The sequence below is a fragment of the Halictus rubicundus genome, chromosome 16, assembly GCF_050948215.1.
Source record: "Halictus rubicundus isolate RS-2024b chromosome 16, iyHalRubi1_principal, whole genome shotgun sequence".
In the NCBI taxonomy this organism is placed as follows: domain Eukaryota; kingdom Metazoa; phylum Arthropoda; class Insecta; order Hymenoptera; family Halictidae; genus Halictus; species Halictus rubicundus.
The window spans coordinates 4,133,250-4,154,473 of NC_135164.1; the positions used below are offsets into that span (position 1 = coordinate 4,133,250).

Sequence of the window (21,224 nt, forward strand, 5' to 3'; positions counted from 1 at the left end):
CAATAAACTGTTTCCTTTGATTGCAACCAACTATTTCAGTTTAGTGCTACTTCCTCATTGCCAGTGCCTCGCAATTACTCCAAATCATGGCGGAAGAACTGTAATGGCACTCTTTTATGCATAGCCTGTTGAAAATATTTAAGAATTACTAAAATGATATAACCACAATTATACTATGAAATTATTCTCGACTTCTTCAAATTGCCATTACTTTATTTTATATTCTTTGCTAGGTATACAGCATTCAAATGATATTTTTAGATTCCAGTAGGCAAATATTTGTAATTTTCTTTATTGCGTTGATAGTATCGTTTGATGGGTTTCGGAAAAGATCAATTTTTCAAAGAGAGCTTAAATATGACTTATAGTTAGTACCATATTGCAGTGAATAGTGTTTCACATTTAGTGTAAGATTTTATCTTAATTTGCTACTGTGCTGCAAAGATTTTCAAATTATTTGAATGCACATCTTTCGAGGCTAAGTTCGTTTTTACAATCAAAGTCGGGAATTCATTTTCTCAGGTGGAGGGTAAAAATCCATTTTTATATCATAAAGGTTAGGGAGGTGAAATATGGATATATTTAATGCCTTCCCTTAGGCTGCACGAACTTCCTTGCAATCCGTACATATAACTTATTCTGCTCTTACAACTACTCGTATAGCCTACGTTATCCTCTCTTTCCACGATTTACGTTCTCTCTGCTCGCTCGCGTGTTCGCCGTCTCTTTCTCCCTTTCACTCTTTTTATTTCTTCAGTCTACTTAACTCATCTCACTCTATAACGTCCTTATGAGATATATACATGTATGTGTGTATATATATATATATATATATATATATATATATATATATATATATATATTTGAAACGAAATCAGTGAACGCCCGGTACACACAGATGAAACTGAAAAAGAGCACCGAGGCAGAAAATGAGGAACTGAAGCGGATATTCGGATAATCCGTGGCTCCGGAAGGAGAGGGCTTTGTTTCTTCCGGCTGGACCAGCGTCTAGGCTAATGAATTGCATTATTGGAAATCCGGAATATAAATAAGGTTACGCTATTACGTCGTTCGATAGGTAATTGCCGACTTCATGCGCGCCACCCGTGAAGAGCGATATATTACACGGGAAATACGAGGCTGAGCTATTTCTCTTCCCTTTCCAAGTTCGTTAACTCCTACCAGGCTCTTACAGTACATCATCGTATCAAGCCGCGCTTCGTTAGCCCGCTCGATTTCGAAAAACTAATCGACCCGCGTGAAAAGTATTCCGTCGAGGTGCTTTAAACCTATCGGACCGGATAATCGACCCGTCGGCACTTCAAATTTTCCAATTATCCGGTTACTTCCTCCCAGAAATCCTCTGTACACACTAAAAACAGAAATAATCAAGCCAATTATTGTATAATCCTGTGCACCTCAAGATAAAAATCCACCCACTTTCTTTTTAGAAATATATACAGCGGATCCGAAAAGTATTTGACTATTCCGATTCTCGAGAAATTGTCGATATTTGACCTATAATAATTTCGTTAAAAATAGTAGATTAGAAGTTATCAAAGTTGCAGCATCGACAGTTTCTCGATAATTGGAGGTTGAACGTAGAAATTTTCGTATCCAGTGTGCACACGACTGAACCAGTGATAAGACAGTTATGTTCGTGGCGATCAATTCGCAGGAATAATCTACCGCGGTATCTGCCGGTTGACGGGAGCAATGTTCAGGATGAATTCCTTAGACGTATCAGGAGTTCATCTAACTTTCAGGAATGAAACTGGTCGGGCGCCCTATTTTCGCCGGGAATAATTCCGATCGTCTGGAACGAGTGGAAGCCGGGGCCAGACGGTGCAGTTAAATATTATCGAATTCAGCGTTCGCGGCCGCGCGAGACAACGCGACTCAAAAACGAGGAAACTCGATGGGAAAGTCGTTAACGAACCCCCGTGGACAGGGAGAGGAACGTTATTGCGCAGAAGCGAGGAACTTTTCCTCCGGCCGGTGTTTATTATAAACGACGAGATAGCTCGTTCCGCGCAGTTAAGGGATCGGGAAAAATCGTTATCTTCGGGAAAGTTTTGCTTCTATCGGATTTACCGGCGGGGTAGTTCGCCCGGTCCGGTGGCAACATATTCGAGCTGCAGAGCCACGGCTTTTCCAGGAGCTATTGTAAGGTCGTTAGAATCGGAGAAAATCGAAGGAAGCGAGGCGAGCCCCGTCAGGAGCTACGATTTTATGGGAAAAATCCGATTAACCCCCGCCGACCTTCGGAGTCCCTTCGCTCGACCGGGCTCGCTATAATTCTTTTCTCAACGTCCGATCGATTTCTGACGGAAATATGCTGGTCGCATTAATCTGATCCCCTTTTCGACAATTTTTATTTTGTACAAAGACCCGCGTCAATAATTCTGCGTAAAAGACTGAAAAATCGAGTAACAAAGGAGCGCAGATTCTGAGAGGATAATCCCGCGACGTTTATCGCCCAGGCCTTGGCGACATATATAGAAAGGAACAGCACTGTTTGAGAGTGCAAAATAAAACACTGACGAATTTGACTCTCGAGAGTGACTCGTTTTACTCTGAAACGGACAGGCGCAGGCTTGCGGCGCGAAGTTTCTGAAGATTCGAACGAGCAGCGACGTCCATTTCGAAAATGATTGCACTTCTACCGGCGTAATCCATCACTCGGGCTTGACAAAGTGAGCCCGAAGCGGGCATCAACTTCTTTTCCCCGGCGAAATCCTCAAAGGGTCTAATTGTATCTCGCCGGGGACATCTTCCTCCTCGGTTTTTCTATCCGGTCGGCATTCTCTTCTGTCGCGTTTCAATAGAGACTCGGCCCCGTCCATCGGACGGCAATTAATCTTGATTGGACGCCGCCGATAAAGAAACACGCGGGGAGCAAACAGCCCGACGAAGTTTCATCCGACGGGACCACGGGGTCGGGGAATTCGCGGGCGTTATCTCGCTTCCGGCGAGAGAGCTCTCGCGAAGCTGCGCAAGAAAAGCGAAAGAGTATTATCGCCGGGCGTTTTCTCTTTTTTTTTTCTTTCGCCCCCTCCCGCCTCAATAATGCCGATCGGCGGGAGAGAGTTCGATTTTTAAAAGTTCGGAAAAGTCGAGCGGAGGTGACGGCCGCGACACGGGGCGGCTGGAATATCGCTTACGTTTGGAAGTCTATTTTCTTTCCGGCGGCGCGGCGGACCCCCGCCGGGGAGGGCGAAGAAAAGTGGCGAGAGGAAATTCGTAAAGAAGAAAACGTGGAGCTCTTTTAAAGTTTGCTCCCGATGATTTCCTTTGGCTTTTTTCCCGCCGCTAGAGTGCAGCTACTTTCCCGTCTGTCAGGACTGTTCACCATGACCGAGCTACGCAGAAAGGATTTTTAAAGTTTGCGCTCGCTTCTCGGTAATCTACGCCCGATATTATTCATTTACTTCATGTCACACTCCACGGGGCATCGGCAGTCACAATTAACCTGCGTTTTGTAACACGATTTTCCGTGTGCGTATAACAGAATTATTTTATTAGTATAAATATAGATTATTTGATTTGATTGCTAAGACTTGAGAGACAACGTCCCTGTGCGCGGTGACTCTACAGAATATTTCGAAAATTTATTGCACTGGGTCAAATTATTAAGTGCGATGCACTTTCCAGAATTTCAGGATAGCTGCCGAAAAATGTTAAAAGTTGTTCCACCGTAATTTGAATGTGTAAGTTTTATTGTAGATTCGCGAATCTAGTTTTATTATTATAACATTACTATAAGAACTGCATTTTAAAATCATTTTATTGAAATTTGACTGAATTTGAGGAACGAGCTGATGAATAAAGAGTTATTTAATTCGTTTTCACTTCTGATTGACTGGTCCACTGTTTCGTGCTTCGTTACGCCGCACTTTGCAGGGCATGATTCAACTTCATCGATTCCCGAGTAGTTCGAGTAGGATGCGAAAATTGCAATGTAATTTGAAATTCCGCCGGGGCGCGTGCACATTTTTAAGCTCGCGTTTCGCGGAATATCAACGGGGAGCGGTCTCTTCACAATCTTGTGACGTGGCCGCGCGTCAATTTTCATAGAAAAATTATTCGCCGCGCTCGTTGACGCGCGCTGAAATGCAACGCCCGTGCAAAATGAATTGAAACCGAGTGTCGATCGATGCGGGAGGACGTGTTCGGGGAGGGGGGAGGGGAAATCAAATTTTGGAAACGGGAAGGAAAATTCCTTTCTGCTCCGACAGATCGTACAACGAATTCTGGAAGGAACTATTTCCTTCCTCCGCCTCGAAACGATAATAATAATAACAATAATAATAATAATAACGAAGTATGAAAGCTAAAAATATCTCTTTTGTTCGTTATGGAACTTCACCGTACGTGCATTTTAAATTACCTGATTTTGTTGTTTCTCTACATTTTCGATGACAAATTAATTCGAAATTACAGTTACGAATAAATTTTAATTACCGAAACAAATTTTTAATGACACGTGAGTTCGTCTTTTTGCCAGTCTCACGGTCCAGGTGAAATTATGTTCATTACGAGGCCCATGCCATCCCATTGTTAAAAGTTTCAAGGAAATATAATGAGAAAGAGGAGAATTTTTGTATTGCCGTACTAATTAATACGCTGGCGACTATATTCAACGTCTAACACGTTGATGGGACAATAGGGTAACAAATGAGTTTGTCGTGTACGACGAGCGGATAGTTTGTCGTTGAATATATGCAAGGGCTTGCGTTGTCTGATAAAAGCGAAAAATTCAAAGGGTTTGGCAACAGTGAGAATTACAATAACATAAAATTGTGAAATAAATAATATGTAACGTAACAAAAAGAGAAACCACTAGTTTAGAAGAGATGTATAAACCCTCGAAACCGTATAAATTTTGTTTGAAACCTTTTCCGATATCATTAGTAATTTCAAAAATATTCGAGTGGTGAATTTCGAATGCGAAATCCTCTATGAAAATATGTGGAACTCCAACCAGCAGAATTTTACTAAAAAATGGACTCACCCGGTCGTGTTGCATCAAGATGGTGGTTCGGAGGCTGAAGTCGCATCGCCAGGTGTGAAAGGGGCTTAATGTTCGAGCTGTGCTCCTTCGTCCAGGCTCGAGGCAGCTCCTTGCACCCTGTCAAGACGTCTCGGACGTCCTCTGACGGAACCGATGCGAGGGGAGCACGACAAGATTAGAGTCGTGGATGCGCGGTGTTGTTGGCGCTGCGCTGGCTCACCTCGGGCCGTATCAGTATGCGCGCACACGGACCAGGAAGGGACGCGCGAGGAAATTTTCCTCGATATTCTCAGGGCTTTGTTTCCCGAATGGGTGTCGCGAGAACGACGATCTATCGGATGGCCTCGACAATTGACTCTTCACATCATCATTTCTCATCCGCTTTTTGCCGCCGCGCCTTCCTGCCAGCTTGTTGTCCGACACTTCTACCAAAGCCGCGCCACGAATCCGATTATTCATTTTCGGACCGGTCGACTTGCAATCAAATTGCAGTTCCGTATGCATTTACGGGAAATTGCCAGAAAATGTTCCGCGTTAATCCTTGCACGCAGCTTGGACGAAAATTCACCCATTTTCTGTTCCCTGAAAGCTTTGATTCTCTTTTGATTGGACTGCAATTTGATTTTTCTTTTAATGAGCGCATGTTTTTTAAAATGCAACAAATATAGTATTATGGAATGAAAGACTGTGGTGATATCATTGCGCGATTCGGTTCTCTTTCAAGTTACCCTTTTTCAAATGTTAATCGTGTTCGCCGATGAAATTGAAAAAAAAATCTACTCTTTCCACGAGTGCGCTCCACTTCTGCATATTTTATCATTCGAAAACGCTGCGAATCGTTTTATATTTCATGGAAACGTTCGCGTCAATTTCAACTGTGCGCAATATACATTTATTTAATTATAATCGTACAGTCGCAGATTCCGTATTAATCAGATGCGAATTTAACAACGCTGGAACGGTAAATTTAATTTTCCATTGAAGACAGAAAATTACGACGTGGATTTATCAAGGAAACGGCAGTCATATCCGGTCATTTTGTACTATAATATTTGCCGTCGAACGCTTTATATTCCGGGGGACAAAACAAACGGACATATCCGTCGGGCTGCATTTTGAAACAATAATTTATTTATTAGTCGTCAATGGGGATTCGTATCGGCGCGGCGGCACGCAACACGAACATAATTACCTGGAAAGTGACAAATATCGGAGCGGAGAAGTTGTCCATTGAATTTCCTGACGATTATAAATTCTAGAAAGCGCGGTCGCGCGCGCGCGGAGCGATAAATTATAACGTCGCGAATAAATTGAGTCGAAGATACGCTGGTGAATAATGCTGCACGGGGAAATAGAGCGATCAGGAATTAATTGCGCTCGCTTCATCGTCGTTCTTTTATCTAAACACGACACTCGCATTACGCTTGCATACGAACGAATCCTGGCCGCACACGTGCGCGAGATACAACGGCGCTGGAATTCCTTTGGAATTTTCGAGCGCGTTCTCGGACACGGTCCGCGTGGAATTCCAGCTAGTCGTGATTTTTCCTCTCGGATGCGACCGAGGAAAAGCCGAAAAATTGACTCCTCCCCGGGAAAAGGAACATTAATATTGCACGCTCCTGAGAATTCAAGCTCGCGCGATCAGTCCGCAGTCGAACAGGAATAACGCGCCGAACTTCCTGCATTGTCAACGATAATTTAATTCTACCCGAAACGGAAAAGCTTTGAGGCCGCGCGCTATCTTTGATTGAACACGTTCAATTATTCCCGAGTTAATTTAGACCTCGAGTTTCCTGAAAACTGCAAACTGAGCTTCGCATCAACGTTTCTTTTGTGTTTCACAGAGAAAGGTGCTGCAAGATGAGTGTAAGAACAGTGAATCCTCTATATATGTCGCCGAGGGTGGGCCGATAATTGTCGCGGAATTAATGTGTAACATAACACGGATTATTTTTCATGACTTTTTTATGGTACTTTCACCAGCACATCCATGGCATTTTTCTAACGAAAATGATACCAAGTATGAGAGGATATGCAAGGATTTTCAATCCTGATTTTGGCAAAAATAAATATAATTTCTATACGGACCATACACGAGGACTATAGTAGAATTCCCGATAATCCAGCGTGCTTGAGAGTTCGATAACATCGAATCCTCCGATATTATTGGAGTATACGTTTATAACGCTATGAAAACGAGGAAAATCATTTTAAAAATGGCTCTTTGGTCATTCTGATGCAGGATTGTAATTCATTGTAAAAATGATACGGTGTATACCTTACACATTGTATAGAATTAAAGCAATTAATACATTATATGTATATTACACTCGAACTATCTCCTGGATCCTCGGTGATTACAAGTGGGTAATTAAATTATTTGTGTTCTGTATTTTAAATCGACGTTCGTTTGGCCGGGACGTGGGCGGGGCAGCGCGTGTCGGATTATCGGTTGTACCGAATCATTGGACGCCGGATTATCGGAATTTTATTGTATTGGATTGCTGGAAAAGTAATTCCCGTTTTGCAGATACGTAAGTATAGTAGAACTGCGATTATCTGAATTAATTTTGTCGCGAGGCCCGGATTACCGAATACGTTATTGACCTTATCATTAACAAAGCCTGATTTTACGATCTTGCTGTGTGAACTCGTTTCGTGTATTTTTCGAAAAATTTGCAATAAAAGAAAAGAACTCGGATGAAGTACGCACACCCGTAGAAAGCCAGTTACACGGGCATCGGTTAATATTATAACAACGAACAAAATAGCGAAAGGCAGATTCAGTGAGAATCAACCCAGCAGTAGAATCGTATAAGTGAAATCCTACCATAAATCGAGCGCTGTAGTGTTCTCGTTTTATTGTGTTCGGTCGGTTTGTAAGCTTCTTAAGCCAACTTTTGCAGACAGACGTGTGAATCACTGGAGACATTTATTTTCGTACAGTTGGCAACTTACTTTACTATACAATACGAATACGGTCTAAAATATGTAACAGCGAAATAGGTGGATTTTTCCTTTGTTCTGGACATTCAATTCAAACATTGCACAAAGAAGATTACTAGAATACTAGTTTCTAATCCTCGGAGCTTAAGATTAAAAATTTCTCCAGTCACTGTGCCTATATACGAGCCGTTCATAACCTAAGTTGATTACCTCCACACATTGAATTTTTCCGTATTATTTCATCGCTTCTTTTAATATACCCCAATATTAAAAGTAGAGAAAGCGAAACCTTATTACTGCTTTCACTGGGAGAAGCGAGTATTCTCGAGTAAAATAGGCTTTCTCGATCTATGTCAACGACACGGGTCTTTCCAGCGTCAAGTATCGTCCAGGAGACATACCCGAGCCGTGTTATGTTTGCACTCCTCGGCGTCCAAGGCCTCTCGAGCTGACGAGGTGTACCTCGCGGTAGTGGGGATAACTCCGCGACGTTTATCATCCAGGCCTTGGCGACATGTATAGAGAAATCACTGTGTTTATGTCTGAAACCATCAAATATCTGAAATAAAATGTGCAGAGAACATTTTATTCGACCGAAAGGACTTCCATTTGCTAGAAAGAAGGGCAGATACTTATTCCGAGTACCTAATAGTCTTTCACGTAAGTCGGGGGAGCTAATCGAGCCAATTCCTCGCGTCGGGGAGCGAAAAATATTGAATCTAAAATATTGAACACGGCCTTGTAAAACTTTGAGAAATCATTGCTGCCGGACTTTCTCGGTTTCAGCCGCGAGCGTCGAGGCGAGGGCGAGCTAATTGCCGGAACACCGAGCGTACAGCGCGCTTAAGCCGGATTTCGAGCGGCCATTAATGCTCGCGAACGTGCGAGCACGTTACGTGGGACGCACGAACACGCTCCGGCTCGGAATCGATTCAGGAATGTCGACGCTCGATTCGCCTTTTTTTTTTCTCTCTTCCTCTCTCTCTCCCTCTCCCTTTCTCTCCCTCTGTTTCTCTCTCGTGGCGTGCTGTCGAACACCGATATCGGCGTTGCCCACGTTTTCGCGTACAACACGTAGGTAGGCGCACACGAGCGGGCGAACGCTCGCGTGGCTAGCGCGCCGAGCGGGTAAAACCGGAGACCGGAGGACCGGACCCCGGCGAGTAATTAAGACGTCCGCTAACTTCTTGGTAGCTTTGTGTCGGACGTTATTAGCTTCCCTTTTCTTTCTTTTTTTTTTTTTTTTTTCTTCTTTTGCGTCTGGCGATCAACGGCGCCCGAATCGCGAGACTAAAAAGACGCGTTTTATTTCTCTTTACCCTCGCCTCGCCTTTTATTGATTTCGTGGACTAGTTTCTTCGTCGCTGCGCGCGCGTGATCATCAGCCGGGAATCCCTTTTTTTCAGCTCGGAGGCATCGGCTTTCGTCTGATTTTGTTTAAATCAAACTCAATCAAACTCGGAAGAAATCTGAATTTTTTCCGTCGAATTTTAGGAAAGTTTAAGAATTTTAAAAGTATGTTTGTCCCCCACTACTCGTCCAGGAAGTGCGCCAATGTAATACCTCGGCGAAAATTGAGGTTAAAGTGGAATTGTATTGTTCGCGGGAGGGGGCGATCGGATGGACCAAGCGGAAGCTGGGAGTCGTGCGAAGACGAATAATCCGTGAAGTTTACGGGGTTCGGGGATGATTGATAGACGCGCTGGAAATTGTTGTAATTAGCAGGCTACCGAGAAGTGGGCGGACATCTTAATTATTCGTTGGATCGGCTTCGGCCCGCGGTTTTCTTCCGGCTTGACGACCCGAGATAGACACGGCAACAAAGATGGCAAAAGCGGAACGTCGCGGAAAAGCCGGTCGCGCGTCCATTCGTTATCCCACTTTCCCACAATTAAGCCGGCGCGTCGTGAATGAAAGATTAATCTGCGCCGCCTTGTTAAACGTAATAATATAATTATCGCCGACACAAGCTCCGCGGGATTCCGGAGATCGGTAGGCCTCAATTACACGAGCGTATCTTCCATCTTAAGCGAGTCGCGGTGAAATGGCCGCGGTATGGTTTTGCTCCGCAATGTTTAACGCGATTAAGGTGAAATATTTTACGAGTATGATCATGTATACGCATCGGAAAGTGCAATAAATACGGCAGTATATTCTAGCGGTAACAGTCCGTTAAATAAGACTGCTTTCACAAACGTGGGAAACTGTTTCCGTCCGATTATAAATTATTTTCTGAGCGCACAATCGAAAATTTAAAGGTCAACCCGTTAAATTGCAATTTTCTGCAATTCGTTTCTCTCTAGACCAATCCGAGGAGGCACGAAGTTGACTAAGAACGTAGGTGCAGCATCTACTCGATAGTTGTCCAAAACACGGGTCTGGCCAGGGACAATTACCGGGTAGAAGATACTATTCTGTGAAACACAAGCAACATCTAAACCCCTACCTAAATATTTGTCGAATCGAAAAACAAGTTTAGAGACCGACGAATATCAATTGTTGAACAGGTATGCAGTATGTTTAATGAAACGTGGCCAAAAGCGTAAAGAACAAATTTGACCATGCACAGTCCCTAATTGGCGAAGCCACGACGAAGCAATACAAATGTTTGTTATAAAATATTTGCATATCGTTTTCGCCTCTAAACCACTGCCCGCATTTTGTGGAGTGTCCTTTACTCTGCGTGTACGTATATGCACGGCAGTGTATTCTCCTTTCCCATGCATACATAATTGCATTACATTATCAGTAGCAGTTCACAATTATTTGCATACTGGTGTCATTAATTCGTTACGTCCTCGTTGCATAAAATGACAGATATTTTTAACGAATCTTTAATTGTGGAACATCATAATAATAATGCAGGCAGGCGTGTTTGGCTCGTGTCCCTGACAAGCTTGATCACACATCAATTTTGTTTTCAATCAAAAAGTGTTATAAACATTGTCGGTGTGGGTGAAACCTGGGACCGGAAACAGGGCAGTGTCGTTTCAGGGTTAAAAATGGCTCGGAACGGCCATGTGTGTTCGTTAAAGGATCGATGCTTTTTACGTGTGGATCGTTCGCGGTATTGGTGCATCAGGTAGGATGGTTGTAGGGGTGGTCGGCCGCGGGGGTATAAAAATCACGTGTCTCGGGTTTTTGCCGGTCGAACCGGGCCAGCCGTACAATTAACATCACTACCACCAGTCCGGCCGCGGTAGCTCGATAATTATTGTTATTATTTCTGCACGGCGGACATCGTGAAGCAGGGAAGGCGAGGGGCGGGGGCAAGAGCATACGGTGCAACATAGTCGCGGCCATGATCGCTTGTCCCAGGCCAAGTCGATTCGTTATTCGGGCCAGAGGTCACGTGCCGGCCGTTCCCCGAGGACGTCGGGCAACTTCCTTCTACGAAACTGGCTCCTTCTCTCCACGGTCTTGAACTTCGTCTGGTTTCTATCGGCGCGGTTCATCGCGAACGATGCATGTGTGCCGTGCAATTAAACGGTTGGAAAATAAAGGGTTAAGGCTGCCCGTTAGGCTTCTATGCGCGTCAAGATAACCGCTCAGCCGCCCTCTATGGATCGTGGGTGGGATGAGACGTCGCAACCGATCGACGGATATGAAGAGTGTAATGCACCCGACGCGGGTATGCCATCGCATCGGCAGACTTGCAGATCTTCTATCTCCGTTGCGAAGATCTCGAAAATGCACGAGGCTCGGTCAATGAGTGAGTTACAATCTTGGTAAACTCAGATGCGTTGCGATTAGTCAGCAAGAAGTACGAAATAAGTTAGTCATCAAGTCAAGCATACCCTTCGCCCCTTCGAGTCCCTTCCACGTCGAGACGTTATGGAAGAAAATGGAAAAGACCAAGGTTAACCGAAATTCTCCCTATATACACGGTGTCGCAGTATCGATGAGGCGATTCTACGCGGGAAAATAGGTCGAAAATGTGCAATAAATTTTTCTCATTTGACGCACCGTTTTCGAGAAAATCGAGTTTGAAAACTCGCCTGCCTTGTCTGTGCATGGCCGACTGATTCTACTTACAAATGCCAGGTCTGGGTTAGGTTCTAGCTTTCGTCAGGAAATTATTCTTTAGAGTTGAACACGTCATCTTTAATGATTTACACGCGATGTTCTCGTATTTTAAAATAGAAATGCTCAATAAATTTGTAGTCTTTATAGTCAAAATTTTTGTTCTACGATTAGAGACCGTAAAATCTCTGATTTCTTAGTAATCACAGTTTCTTTCTTCAAACGTGTTTGGCATTGGTCTAATTTTTCTAAATATTTATTATCTGAATATGTACACAGTATGCACGCACCTATTCTCCGTAAAAGTCGCTAAAAGCTTGCAGAACATACTTTATGTCTCATTAAAAACGCAGGACCGCTCCGTAAGTGACATAACTTAATTTTACCGCGGCGCTCAACGTGTTAAATTTTCACGACGGCAGAAATACACTGTTCGCTGCACGTCATTTAAAATAATGAATTACAAATGAACATGAATTATAAAGATTAACTTTAGAACAGCTCCTACATATATTAGTACTCTGTCGTGTATAGTGCACGAATAGATACAGCAAGTTTCCGAAATTTTGCATTGGACGAGAGAAGTACACTCAAATAAAGTAACCATCTTAACGCTATGAGCAATTTTCAATTACGTGTATTTCGCAATTTAATTAATGAAACCAAAACTGGAAGGGCAATATTGACCATAGTGACTAACCCTTCCGCATTTTTATGCATTTTGGACAAGAACCAATAATAGGTGAAATATAAAACGTAAATAAGATATTTTTTTGTATTTAAAACACATTACAGTGTTTACTATGTGTGTGTCCCAAATACGTCTAGGAGAAATAAAATCAAATGAAACAACTTTTAGTTGTATTGCACGCTCGGGATTTCGCTGTTCATTTTTAGGCTAATTTTATTGTACAATTTTCCAGCAGACGAAGAAACGCTCGTGTCGTTTTTTTTTTCCTTCACGCGTAGAAAATAACCGCCACCGAGCTTTTCCTCTATCGCGTCAGGGGTTTGAAATATGTTATCTCCCACTCGTTACGTCCTTACTCTTTGTACACGCTTCTGCCTCGAGTGTCCGCTCGATTTTCTATACGCGTGCTTTCTTTTTACCTTCCCCGTCCGGTGCCTCGTTCTATTTTAAACGCAACGGGCTAATATTACTTCAAAAGCACCGAGTTCCGCAGAATCTATCTCTCGCGCCCGGAAAAAAAGTCCGATTAAGCGATAAACGTCGAGGAGCGTTTATTAGCTCCGGCTCGGAGCTAATATTCAAGTTTCGTGTTGGTTTCCATCGTGCGGTTAAAAGAATCGGAAAAGAATGAACAAAACGAGTTAGCAACAGAGAAAAAAAGGAACGGAACTTTTCCAAGTTTGACTCAGTTATTCAACCTCGGCTCGTTTAACCTTTGAACATCTTTTTGATCGTATCGTCCACAAGATTATAGAACATTAGCCTTCAGCAAGTCCATTAATATTCTTATCGGCAAATATTGTTGCGACGATGTAATATAATCTGAATATTATCCCAAGGTGCAGGTAGGATGATAAATCGTGATTTACATATGGTAAATCAAATGTTTAACGTGCTCCCACAACAGCAGAGATTATAGATTTAGTGGTAGCAATATCCGTACAGTAAGGTATGCTAATACACATATAATTAATTCCGGAATATTGTTCTTCGAAGCATTTGTTTGTTCAGCATGTATTAACCCTTTGCACTCGGCGCTATATTCATTCTAAAACTAAATTTTTCTTCCGTCTTAGAATATTTTCATTTTATTCATACGAAATTGATCCGATTTCCACATACAATATTTGAATGTTTAGTGATCTACTAAATACAAATTTTGTAATGTGACAAATATTTTGTAAAATTTCTCGTAATTTCTTTGAAACGATGCCGCAATAATTTCTAGTGGTGCTTCGGAGTCACCGCTCGAGTGCAAAGGGTTGAAGTACGCGTGTTTAGGGGTACGTTCCGAAACCACGGTCAAAACCGAAGTTCACAGAAAAATTTAAATAATACAAATGATGAGTACTTAAGTTTAAAATTAATTTACTAAATCTCTCCTTAAGGGTCTCCTTAGTTGTAGGTTAGTTATTATATGCACCTGGCGGTTTTTCAAGCTCGGGACAAGGAGCAACCTCCGAAAACCCCTTGCAAGAGGCCAGTTTATCATCCTTCGCGGTTGATTACTGTTATTCGCCGCGCGAATCCCACGGAAAGGACCCGGCCTTTTTATTAGACAAGCGAACGTAATTCCAGTTACGAAGGGCGCGGGGGGGGGGGACCTTCCGTCATCGCCGGCCGTCGTGCCCGGCGCGCACCGTTGCGAGTGAAGGCTCTCCGTCGGGCTGAGATTTAATTTGCGAGGCTTTAACCGCGTACCGCGAACGAGCCTCGTTCGCGGTGAAGTCCGAGGAAATGAATGCACTGAACGAACCGCGCAGCTGGCCGGCGAAAATGGCGTCGCGAACGCCGCGGAATGACGGCCGTAAATTTTACTTTGCAACGCGTTTCAACCTCGGCTACCATCTGTCCGCGTGGCTGGAATTAATCGTCGCCGCCAAATTCCGATGCTCGCCGGGCCCGGTCTCGCGGCGAGCGAAAAGAGCCAGGGGAGGGGGAGGGGGACAGCCGGGTATCCCGTTAACGAACGGAGATTATCGGTTAATAAGTAATAAACATTGAAACGAACCGGTGCGTGTTTGTCTTTCCGGCGGAGGGAACCGCGCCGCGCCGCTCGTTTGCGAACCTGACACGTGAATATTTAATTTTTCATACAGCGCGCAACGGCCCGCGCCACCGTTTCGATGAATAAACCATACGCCGGCCCGCGCCGAAGAAACTGATGCGTCCGGTTCCTCGTTGGCGACGATTCATTCCGTCGATCTTACGGTCTGCGCCGCGATCGTTCTGTCGAAACTGCTGGAATTTGTTTAGGGGGCAGTCGGAGGCTGGGCAAAATTGAACCGGTCGAACGATTTATTCCAGAAGATCGTTATTTAGGGGTTTACTAGAACAGTATCACTACGAAACTTAATACTGTAGAGGAAAAGTCGGTATTTAATTTTGCTTCGTGCAAATTGAAATCTGCTGATTGGTTCCCCGATACTTTATGACTACTTTGCGGTTATAACATGAGGTGCTCGGAGAAGGCTCCGAGTCACTCGCAGTCTATAGCGAACGCGGGCGACGACCAGCGTGTCGGAGAATTCACTGTCATCGCTGATGATTGAACAAAAACCAGCCGAGCCCCGCGCCTCGGTGTCCCGAGAAAAGTCCTTTGACGATCGACTATTTTTCAGCGTTGCGCAATCGGCGGAAAGACGCTCAACAACGCATCGTATTTTGTTGCAGGTGGTGGTGGAAAGCTCGTCCATGGGCCTGGAGTACGGCGACCTGGAGATCGATCCGGGGTGCCCGGTGAACGCGGACCTGCTCTTCGACTCGCAGCTTATGCATCTGTACGTGATGACGAATAAAACGGTGTTCAAGGTCAAGGTGCAGGAATGCTCGGTGTACAAGACCTGCCTGGAGTGTCTCGGCGCGAAGGATCCGTACTGCGGCTGGTGCTCGTTGGAGAACAAATGCAACCTGCGCAGAGACTGCCAGGACGCCGCGAAGGATCCTCTTTACTGGATCTCGTACAAAAGCGGCAGATGCACGGCCATCACGTCCGTCGGCCCGGATCAGCTGCAACGCACCACTGCTCGGACTCTCGAGCTGGTCATCGAGAACCTGCCGACGCTCCCCGGACAATTCCTCTGCGCGTTCTCGACCTTGGACAAGACTCTGATCACGAACGCGTCGAGGAAGTCCTTCGGCGTGAACTGTACCACGCCGAGGACCGACCTTCTGCCGGCTATACCGCAAGGCCAACATCATTTCACCGCGAAACTGTCCGTCAGGATGACCAACGGGCCCGACCTGGTCGCCACCAATTTCACCTTCTTCGACTGCAACACCTACAGCTCCTGCACGCAGTGCGTCTCCTCGAACTTCCCCTGCGACTGGTGCGTGGACGCGCACAGGTGCACCCACGACACGGCTGAGAACTGTCGGAACGACATACTGGTCACCGGAGTTAACGTGAGTGATACCCCTACCCCTCAGATAGTCCTACTCGTCGACCAAAAGTTTCCAGCTTCTAAAAGAGACTTCTATTTTTCAGAGGATGGGTCCAAGTTACAGAAGCGGCCCAGCCTTCTGCCCGACGATGAACGCATCCGACACCCAAGAGATCCTGGTGTCGTCCGGCGTGAAGCAGGCGATCCGCGTCAAAGTGCACATCATCGGGGTAAGAGTACAGGAGGAAATGCATCGATCTCTGAACGCTCTCCTCGAATGCCGTTTGATGCCGTCACATTAATTCCCGGCATCGCTGCATGTCGTTAGCGGTCCTTTCACGGGAATCATTGTCGCGGCTCGAAGCCCCGTCGTCGGATGATTGACGCTAACCTAGGCGAAACGCGCGCGCCTTTTTCCAGCAATTCATCGTGCAGACCCGGTTCGTCTGCCAGTTCAACATAGAGGGCCGAGTGACGAGCGTGAACGCTCGCCTGCTAGGGGACACGATCTACTGCGAGGAGACCGACTTCTCGTACACGTCCCGGGCGCCGAACATCACCGTGCCGTTCGCGGTGATCTGGGGCGGCTCGAAGCCGTTGGACAACCCGCACAACATCCACCTGGTGATCTACCGTTGCCGCGACATGGCCAACAACTGCGGCATGTGTCTGGCCCTCGCGCCCAAGTACGACTGCGGCTGGTGCCAGAGCTCGGACAAGTGCGAGGTCCACAGCCAATGCGACTGGGGCACCCGCGTCTGGCTGCACAGGAACCAGACCTGTCCCAATCCCGTGATCCACTCGTTCGAGCCGGTCATGGGACCCTGGGAAGGCAACACCAACGTGACGATACGCGGCATCAACCTGGGCAAGACGTTCAGTGTAAGAGGACCTCGTTTTACAATTCAACGGAGTAGACACAGTGTTTACTCTATGTATGTCCCAAATGCCTGGGCGATGAAAGTCCCAGAACTACCCCCGAAGAGACACCTTCGGTCGCCGAGGAGTCTAAGGTCGGCTGGATCAAAGAGTAGTATCTCCTGGCCGATCTATGTCCGTGGCTGGACCCGTGTTTTGGACATGTATCGAGTAAACGCTGTGCAGCAGTGTTTTTAATCCGCGTCCGCCGCACAGTGGGCAATTTGGACAAAATCGGATTCAAAATCACGGAACTTTCGATAGGAATGAGGTAGAGCGATGAAATTGTTTTAAATGAAAGCTGCAACTTTGTAGAATATTTTAACCTCGAGAAAACTCGTTAAACGCGCACAAATTCAAGAAAATTTTAGTTATTCCAATACCACGCGCGAAAAATTTTTTCTTTTAACATGCTATACATCATTTCCCGTAGATTTTTTTCACGCTGATTTCAAATCTGGTCTCAAAATTTGTCTACGACCTCAGGATTTTGCACAAAACAGATTTTTCTGACAAAAACTAATGAAATCATGTTTTCGTTGAAATGATTGGATGGCAATAATCTCCCTATTTTTCCCATATTCTACAAAGTTGCAGCTTCCATTTAAAAAAAAATGTCATCGCTCTACCTCATTCCTATCGAAAGTTCCTTGATTTTGAATCCGATTTTGTCCAAATTGCCCACTGTGCGCCGCTGTTCCCCCGAATTCCAAAACATAAATAAATGCTGGATATTGGTATATCACAACCTTTCTATAAGCGTCCGCGTTGATTCGGTGTCGCTTGATTGCGCGCTACTGTAGCATAAAAGAAACCTAACGCTTTCTGATTGCAGGACATCTTCCGCGGCGTTATGGTCGGCGGGATGAGTTGCGAGCCGTACGAGGAGCTATACTTGCGCACCGAACAGATCGTCTGCCGCGTGGACGGCCCGGGGATCGAGGAGAGCAGGAGCGGGCCGGTGATCGTCGAGATCGAGGATTTCCGCGGCAAGTCGAAGAACAACTTCGAATTCGTGAATCCGCAGATCTTTTCCATATCGCCGAAGTACGGTCCGGTCAGCGGCGGCACCACGGTCAAGATCACCGGGCAATACATGAACGCCGGCAGCACGATCGAGGCGTTCATCGGCAATCTATCGTGCTCGATAATCAGCACGGAGCCGAACGAGGCTCTGTGCATGACCAGCGCGAGCGACAAGAAGAGGAGCGGCGTGGTACAGATGAAATTCGACGGCGCCATCAGGATCTACGACAGCGTGATGTTCGAGTACGTGGACGATCCGACGATCGAAAGCGTGGAGAGCGGGGTTGCTAGTCAGGTGAAAATTCCCAAAGGCATCCCGGCCGGTGGCATCAAGATGTCGGTGACCGGGAAAAATCTTGGATACATACAGAGCCCGCAGATGTACGTGTACTACGACGAGAAGATGTTCGTCTCACAGTGCGAGGTCCACAGTCAGGAGAGCATGATTTGTAAGTCGCCGACGATCGAGCTGTCCGAAGACACCGTGCTGGACGCGGAGAATCCTACGCCGCTGGTATACGGTTTCCGCATGGACAACGTGACGGGTGTGCAGAATCTCACTCAACGCGGGTTCAACGAATTCCTCCTCTACCCGAATCCGATCTACAAGGAGTTCGACGAGGAAATCAAGTACTATAAGAGCGACTACTTGACCATCAACGGGCTGTATCTTGATCGCGCCTGTCAGGACTCTGACGTGACCGTGCAGATAGGCAACGGGTTCTGCAACGTCACCTCTCTCTCGAGGCAACAGGTCACCTGCCGGCCACCTTTGACTCAGCCATCCGCCGTCGACTTCGAGGGTCTGCCGAATAAACAGGAACTGCCCGAAGTGATAGTGACCGTCGGTGGCACGCTTCGCTATCACATAGGGAAACTGAGCTACGCACTGCCGACCAGCCTTAACGGACCCCTATCGAAACCGGCTCTTATTGGCGTGATCGCCGCCATTGTGATCCTGGTGTTCGTGTTCATCGTCTTCCTGATCGCCTACCGAAGGAAGTCGACCGAGAGCAACAGGGTGCTGAAGAACATGCAGGAGCAAATGGACATTCTGGAGCTGCGCGTCGCCGCCGAGTGCAAGGAAGCGTTCGCCGAATTGCAAACCGAAATGACCGATCTCACGGGCGATTTGACCAGCGGCGGCATACCGTTCCTCGATTATCGCACTTACGCCATGATGATACTGTTCCCGAGCGACGACAATAGCCCCGTACTACAATGGGATCGACCGGAACTGGCGCGCAAGGAGAAAGGCCTGCGCCTGTTCGGCCAACTAATACTGAACAAAACTTTTCTGCTTTTGTTCGTACGGACCCTCGAGAGCAATCGATACTTCTCCATGAGAGATAGGGTGAACGTGGCCAGCCTCATCATGGTCACGCTCCAGAGCAAGATGGAATACTGCACAGACATTCTGAAAACTCTTCTCGCGGAGCTGATTGAAAAGTGCACGGAGGGCAAGAGCCACCCTAAGCTGTTCCTCAGACGGTACGTTTTATGAAAACCGTGCAAGTTAAAACGGTTAATCGTTGGATAATTAGGAATTAAGTGAAGGTTCTATACAACACAAAATCTGTAATCATTACCCCGGTAACGACTGAGTCCGATAATGTTTCTATGACGTTTCAGAACGGAAAGCGTCGCCGAGAAGATGCTGTCAGCTTGGTTCACTTTCCTGTTGTACAAATTCATGCGTGAATGCGCCGGAGAACCACTATACGTGCTGTTTCGCGCGGTGAAACAACAGGTTGATAAGGGTCCCGTGGACGCCATCACGTCTGAAGCCAGATACTCCTTGTCCGAAGAGAAACTGATCAGACAATCCATCGACTTTAAACCAATGGTAAGGACTTCGTACAAATAGTTAAAACAACTTTGTACCCTTCGATATACGAACCCTTAATGCACCTCTTCTAGACGGTCTACGTATCCATATCTCAACAAACGGTCTTTGTCGGTGGCATGGATCCAAACACGGAGAACGTTCCGGTGAAGGTCCTGGACTGCGACACGATATCTCAAGTGAAGGAGAAGGCATTGGATACCATCTACAGAGCCACGCCCTACAGCCAAAGGCCTAGGAAGGACGACCTTGATCTTGGTAAGATATTCTTTTTTAAACATGATTAGTAGTTTTTAGTAGTTTCTCAGATACTTCCTCTACTAATAAAAAAGATTCAAACTAACACGTGCGTCTGTTCACGACAGAATGGCGAACGGGAGCATCCGGAAGATTGATCCTGTACGACGAGGACTCGACAACGAAGACGGAAGGTGAATGGAAGAAGCGGAACACTTTGAACCACTACAGGGTACCCGACGGAGCGTCGTTGAACTTAGTTTCCAAGCAGTCGTCGATCTACAACTTGTCGATCCTTTCGGAGAAGACGGACAAGTCGCACAAATACGAGACCCTGAACCTGAGCAAATTCAGCTCGGCAAGTCCTCCGCTTTCACGCGCCACGTCGCCGTTGAACCAGAACCACGACGGAGGGCTGAAGTGCTGGCACCTCGTCAAACACCACGACTCCGACGCGCGAAAAGAAGGCGATCGCGGCAACAAGATGGTCTCGGAGATCTATTTGACGAGGTTACTCGCAACGAAGGGTACGCTCCAGAAATTCGTCGACGACCTTTTCGAAACGATCTTCAGCACCGCCCATCGGGGCTCGGCTCTTCCCCTCGCTATCAAGTACATGTTCGACTTCATGGACGACCAAGCTCTGCACCACGGCATATCCGACCCTGAAGTGGTCCACACATGGAAGAGCAACTCCCTACCGCTTAGGTTTTGGGTTAACCTCATTAAGAATCCGAATTTCATTTTCGACATACACAAGTCGAACATCGTAGACTCGTGTCTGTCTGTCGTGGCGCAGACGTTCATGGACAGCTGCTCCACTTCGGATCATAGATTAGGTGGGTCACCGTTCTTCCGCGTTTCCATCTACCGTTTCAAGGTGCATTGCATTGATCTTGTTCCCTTTGGTATTGCAGGTAAGGACTCGCCGAGTTCTAAGCTACTATACGCAAAGGACATTCCAGTGTACAAAGAATGGGTAGAACGTTACTATTCAGATATCAAAGTCATGCCAGCCATATCCGATCAAGACATGAACGCCATGCTTGCCGAAGAGTCTAGGGTAAGTGTTCCATTTCCATCAAACCCTAAAATGATTAAACGAAGAAACACATATCTGTTCAACCCTTGCTTTCG

The 21,224-nt window shown here is 46.0% G+C and overlaps 1 protein-coding gene across 2 annotated transcripts in view; it reads left to right on the top strand.

Moving 5' to 3' along the window:
• Plexa (plexin A) overlaps positions 1 to 21,224 on the top strand; it is a 470,402-nt gene that overhangs the window by 445,530 nt on the left and 3,648 nt on the right. For both annotated transcript variants that reach the window (XM_076801867.1, XM_076801866.1), the window contains exons 4-11: positions 15,351 to 16,082; positions 16,165 to 16,290; positions 16,481 to 16,942; positions 17,814 to 19,495; positions 19,637 to 19,850; positions 19,925 to 20,108; positions 20,216 to 20,926; positions 21,005 to 21,150. In XM_076801867.1, the coding sequence (XP_076657982.1) occupies positions 15,351 to 16,082; positions 16,165 to 16,290; positions 16,481 to 16,942; positions 17,814 to 19,495; positions 19,637 to 19,850; positions 19,925 to 20,108; positions 20,216 to 20,926; positions 21,005 to 21,150 (4,257 nt within the window). The remainder of the gene's footprint in view (positions 1 to 15,350; positions 16,083 to 16,164; positions 16,291 to 16,480; positions 16,943 to 17,813; positions 19,496 to 19,636; positions 19,851 to 19,924; positions 20,109 to 20,215; positions 20,927 to 21,004; positions 21,151 to 21,224) is intronic.